This window comes from Mus musculus, chromosome 7 (genome assembly GCF_000001635.26).
Source record: "Mus musculus strain C57BL/6J chromosome 7, GRCm38.p6 C57BL/6J".
Taxonomy (NCBI): domain Eukaryota; kingdom Metazoa; phylum Chordata; class Mammalia; order Rodentia; family Muridae; genus Mus; species Mus musculus.
In genome coordinates, this window is record NC_000073.6 from 20,116,751 (window position 1) to 20,123,225 (window position 6,475).

The window sequence follows — 6,475 nt, forward strand, 5'->3', positions numbered from 1 at the left end:
GATGGCATTTGAATTGTAAATGAAAAAAAGCTAATAAAAAATTGTTTAAAAAAATGAACCCTGAGAGAAGGCATAGTAATCAGTGCCATTCATTCTCACACTCAGGTGTTCGATAAAAATACTAAGCTGAAAGCTTTAATATATATGCTGGTAATCTGATGCAAACCCTTGTATGCCCATGCTTGATGTTTCAGTCTCTGTGTATTCATATTCACTTTGCTCAGTTGATTTAGTGAGTCTAGTTCTCCTGGTGTCCTTCATTCCCATGGCTCTTACACTCTTTCTGGACTCCTCTTATTCAGAGTTCCCTGAGCTCTGAGAAGTGAGATTTGATAAAGACATTCCATTTAGAGCTGTGTGTTCTGAGGACTCTCTTTCCACATGATGCCAGGCTGTCAGTTTCTGAATCTGTTTCTGTCTGTCGTAGGAGGAATCTCTGATGATAAGTGAATAGGACACTGATCTATGAATATAGCAAAATACCATTAAAATTCATTCTATCAATGATTTTATTTTATTTCTTAGACAGGTAGTATTCTTACCATAGGTATGTTGACTATCTAATTCCTGGTACTTGGTCTCCTGACAGTGCTGTGTATGGGCTCTGTCTATAACAAATCAGAGATTGATTGGCTTCTCCCACAAGTTCCATGCCAGCATTGCATTAACATATCTTGAGTGCAGGGAGGAATTTATGCCAAAATTTTTGTGGTTGAGTTTTTGTTTATGTGTCTCTTTTGGTAGCCTGTAGAGTACTTTTCCATACCAAAGACTCTAGGAGTGAAGGCTCCATGTAGGTATTAGCTCAACTTCTCCATATTGAGGGGGTTTATGGGTGTTGTCCTAGGTAAGGGTATCCCACTGTCAGTTTCTGGAGAGCAAACAATTAATGTTAGCCTGGGTGTTTTTTAAATAAAATTTATTAATTTAATTTATATGTGTACACTGTAGCTGTCTTCAGACACACCAGAAGAGAGCATCAGATCCCATTACAGATGGTTGTGAGCCACCATATGGTTGCTGGGAATAGAACTTACGTCCTCTGGAAGAGCAAGAAGCCAGTGCTCTTAACCATTGAGCCATCTCTCCAGCCCCAGCCTGGGGTTGGTTGGCATTTCTATGGGACATCTTTGGCCAACAACTCAGCTGAATGCACTACAGTCTCTGTACTTGAAGACCCCTTAGTTGAAAAGAGGTGGTCAGTTGGGACTCTGTACCCTCATTTATTAGAAAATTTCAGTAGGATCACTTTCATATATGTTAGAAATTTCCCCTGCCATAGGTTTTCGTAACATCTCTCATATGCTCCCCAATTCCAGCTCTTTCTCTTAATTCCATCTCTCAACCCTATGTCTCCTTGCACTGCTGGCTCTTTTCCAACTCATCCCCCTAGTCCACTCAGAAGAGCCAATCTCTTCCCCCCTTTCATGAAATCCTCGTGTCCCTCACTAGAACATTTTTATGTATCAATCTCCTTTGTAGGTTGATTATTATTTATTTAATGGCTAATAACTATGTATAAGTGATGGTGATTGATAATAGTGATGCCCGTGATGGTGATGATGGTGGAAAATGTGATAATGGTGGTGATGGTAATGGTGGTTATGGTAATGGTGATCAGGATGGTAAAATGCGAATGGTGAGCTGCTGCTGCTGGTGGTGATCATAATATTGATGCTGGTGGTTGTGATGATAGTGATAAACTCAGTGTTTCTCTGTATAGCCTCGACTGTCCTGGAACTCACTCTGTAGACCAGGCTGGCCTCAAGCTCAGAAATCTGTCTGCCCTTGCCTCCCAAGTGCTGGGATAAAAGGCTTGGACCACCACTGCCCGGATTACTTTTTGTTAAATAAAAACATTTTATTTTCATCACAATACCACTATAATACATTTACTTTGTTATGAGCAAGTTTGTGTGTGTGTGTAATTTATCTTTCCACTCTAGTAAGAAAATAATGTTCCTTTGATTTGGAAACCATCTTCACATAAAGTCTTATTTAAAGTAGTGTGGTGGTCCTTGGCTATCATACTGGCTACTCTGAAAGCCAAGTAAAAACTCTCAAGTTCAAAGCCACATCACTCCAATCTCTGCCTCTGTGGTTATATGGCTGTCTTCCCTCTGTATGTGTTTGCTGCTTCTTATAAGGACACAGTCACTCCTAAAGGTTTTATTCTACTTGTGGCTTTCATCTTTTATTTCCAAATAGGTCATTCATGGACCAGGACTTTACATAGCAGAAATACTGTCCAACCCATAGCAGGCAATGATAGCTTTCCCTTCATTCCCCCTCTCTGACCAGATGCCCTTCACAGGCCCATCCCATGGCCCTTGTGTCTGCTGATTATCGAATTGCAGAGCTTCTCACAGAGCTCCATCAGCTGACCAAGCAAATCCAGGTAAGAGGAATGTTTGTATAAGTGAATACATACTGCAATTCTCCTACAAACATCATGATGCCTGTTCTTAAACAGCTGAGTGTTGCTCCATTGTGCTAATGTGCCATAATTTTTATCCTTTCTTTTGTTGACACTTCTTGGTTGATTACAGATTCATTCATATTGTGAATGAATAGAGCAGCAAAAATCATGGTTGATCACATGTCCTTGTAGTAGGATGAAGTGCCCTTCAGGTATATATCCAAGAGTGGTGAGATAGATCTATTGCCTACTTTCTGTGGAATCTCTATTCTTATTCCCATAGTGACTGTACAAGTTCTTACTTTCACCAGCAATGGGTGAGCCTTTCCCTTATTGCACATCCTTGCCAGCATGAGCAGTCACCTGTGTTATTGATCTTGGCCATTCTAATAGGTGTTATAATCCCAATGTAGTTTTCATTTTCTTTTTCCTGATGTCCAAATATTGCCAAGGGTCATGCAGTAGGAATGACCAATGACTTTAGAACTCAGGGAATGTGGTCACCCCACTGCTTAACACAGCCACATGGGCGAGTGTTGGTGTGGCATGGCCCCAAGAACTTCATGCTCTTATGGAGTTCTGCTCTGCTTGCAGCCCTCACATCCCACTTAATCTAAGAAGGATGTAGCATTAAGAGGTCTAGACTCATTTTCTTCTCTAACTTTTTCCTTTACTACTGGGTGTTAGTTTGTTGGAAGTTATTGAATTGAAAAAAGTGTTAGACAGGTGGTAGATAATAGAACCCAACAAAGTATCCCAAAAATGCTTAGAAGTAAGGGGATACACAGATTAACAGGCAGAGATCAGTGTTATAGGATTCACTGAACTGATTAAACTGAACTTATAAAGTACACTTTTTTTCTTTTCGGTGTGTGGGCATGTTCAAGCGCAGATTTGAGGAAGGCAGAGTACAATTGCAGGATTTTGTTCTCTCCACTATGTAGGACCTGGAATAATCATTTCTAAGTTGTGAGTGCTTTAGCTGCTGAGCTGTCTTGCTGATTCTTATTATGGCCAGTGGTATGATCAAGACTTGGTGCTGTGGAATTGTCAGTTTTATTGTTGGTAGAGGTCTGTGAAAATGTACATGAAGAGTTTCAGTATTAATTTCATAACTCAGTGCAAATCTATCCTCAATATAGAACATACAAACTGTTGGTTCCTATTCTATGATTTCAAGCTCTTTCAACATAGCTGATATTACGATTTCCTACTCCCCCAGATTGGAAGTGAAGAGTTAAGTGTATTGGATAAATTTCTCATTGTGGGCCTCGAGGGATGGCTTAGCAGGTTAGAACCCTGGCCACATTTACATTGGATCAGAGCTCGATTCTGAGAAATTATATTTGTAGACTTACATCAGTTTGTAACTCCAGCACTAGGGGTATGACACCTATTCTCCTTAAGAGGAGGGAATCCCCACAAATACATACATACCCAATACACATGAACCAAAAAAATGAATGCTAAAATATTCTTTGTTCATAGGACTAAGTACCACAAGTCAGATTATAAGTTTCATCACACTGACAGTTATAACCACTCCAGATATTTATCTTGTGGTCTTTCTTGCCTTGGTCATTCTCAGATAGCTGAAAATATTAGATGCTTGATTTTAATCTTCTGAGAAAATAATTTTGTGACTGAGAAAGCCACTGACAGATGGAGTGACAACTTTGCCTCCCCATTGTTCTGATATGTCTTGTCTCCTGTCTGATTGGTAGGTGTTTGTGATGATTGGAAAACAATTTCATCATGGCCCAGAATGAAGTCTTTACCAAGGTCTTTCAGGAGAAGATCTCCAATGTGGAATCTGGTATCTTCCATGGTCCTGTGACTTTAAATCTCTGAAAGTTTCAGAGCGTGAGCTGTTTTTAACTCTTTCCTATTTACTCTTGATGTGATCAGCAGATTGTATTGCTGTAGAGAGCACAAAGTTTTGATTTTCAGTGCTTGACTCTCACTTGAGTAAGACCCAAGGTAGCTAAGCATATATCTCCTAACTAAAATGGAATGACATGCAATATATTTACTTTTTATATAAATTTCATTCTTGAAAATATTTAATCATAGCAAAGCACTCTCATTTATTCAAATAGGGAAATATAGAGATGGATTCTGTTCTTATCCGAAGTTTAAAGTATTAACTAAGAAGGAGCGAGAATATGCGTTTGATCAGGACCATTTAACACATTAAACTGTTTAGGGAATATGGGTTGCATCAGTTTCAGTCCAGCCTGCAGCAGAATACAGTTATATACAGGAGAACAGAGGATGGTGAATAACTCACTTACCATGTCAATCAGATTCCAAACAGAAATCATTTCACATCAACAAATGTGTATAGCCTTATTCTTTTAAAATTACAGCAGTGAGCACCACACCTTGTTCGTACAAAATGTTGAATACATATTTATGGAATAAAGTCCTTAATGGTATTAGTGAAGCTGTCTTTTGCATTTAGCATTTTTTAGCCACTCTGATTTTCAACAGTTGAAGAGCACAGAACAAGGATCCTTGGGATCTCTGAAGATCAACAGTAAAGGAGAGATACTGGGGAAGACTGCAGTTAAAATCTCACTGACAAGCCTTATGAAGAAATGAGAATGCATAAAAAGGGCATGTAACATGATACAAATAAAATTTAGAAGATAAAAGCTAACAAATGTGACTACCAGCATCAAGATAGTACAGGTTGCTCTGGTCTCAGCTTGGCCTCTGGCGTCCTGATTGGGAGTGAGGATGTGCTGCATTCGCTGGCGATGTCTATGGAGGAGAAGTACCATGGAGACACTGGTCCAGACCATGATGCTCATGAATGTGGCATCATAGGCAAACTGCAAGAGGACAATGCCTACACTGAATCCAGAAGTGGAACAGAACAACTTTCTGTTTGAGTCAGTGTTATTGTCTGTTATCTGTGGACCACTGACCTTAATTGGAATGTGAATGTTACTTAAGACACTGAAAAACCAACAACTGTAAGAAGAATAACTTGCCATGTTTGTGACACTTGCTCTAAGTACAAGTTTACCTTTCCCTCTATTAAGAGGAACCAGAGTGACAAACTGATGGACACCCAGGACACAGGTGGAACACAAGTTTGTGCTTCTTGCCACCAGGTGACTGAAGGATTCTAATTTACATTTGAGTTCAGTTGGAGGAGTTTTGGGAGCAAAAGCCATCATGTTGTTTGGAAATATAGTGAGGAATAGAGTCAAGGCATTGGCCACAGCCATGTGGCTTAAAATCACCTGTCTGGGCCTCTGTTTAGAACCAGTCAAGACTGGAGAGAAATTATGGACAAACAGAAAGACATTGGCCACAGTCCCAACCCCAAACTGGCAAAACAAGAGGAGCTGAAGAGCTACTTCCTCAGTGGTTTTCACGGATTTACCATGAGCAGACATGGAGAGGGCTTTTCCCAATCCTACATTGATGAATAGATAGGACACTACTCTCTGTGGGTCTCTGTTCTATTGTCCACACTTACCAATTGATTTGTGACAATTTCTTCACTTGATAAGTGAGACAGTATTCTAGTTACACATTACAGGTAAATTGCAGGGAAAACAATGCATGTATAATAACTCAAGTAAAATATTATACGTATTGAATTACTCCTGACTCAAGATACATTTTGTATTGCAACTACATCTTTATTGGTTCAGTAGGTCAAGAGCACAATAACACACATTTTAACACTCCATGGGCTTTGCATATGAATACAGACAGTAAAGAGTCTAGTATGAATTTATGAATCCATCATCAGAATTCAATTAGCAGGGAGGGAAAGCTGCAAATGGGATGTACCTTAATCAATAAAAAATAAAAGAATATATAAATGCAACATAAAAATAATTAATTGAATATCCTTATGTTATAGTAACATATTAAAAATAATGTGTATGGGAATAACATGTAAGATTGTACATAATAATAAAGTTGTGTAACTGAATTCTGCTGTACAAAATTAAGATGTTGGCTTTTGAGAAAATTTTATACTATTCATCCACACAAACACAGACACACACACACAAAAAAAAGCCACCACAT

General features: G+C 39.0%; 1 protein-coding gene across 1 annotated transcript; it reads right to left on the bottom strand.

Annotated features, from left to right (window-relative positions):
- Positions 1-4,905: 4,905 nt before the first annotated feature.
- Positions 4,906-5,829, bottom strand: Vmn1r240 (vomeronasal 1 receptor 240). The gene has a single exon (NM_001167148.1). It carries the CDS (start codon positions 5,827-5,829, stop codon positions 4,906-4,908), a length of 924 nt encoding a protein of 307 aa, NP_001160620.1.
- Positions 5,830-6,475: the final 646 nt, after the last annotated feature.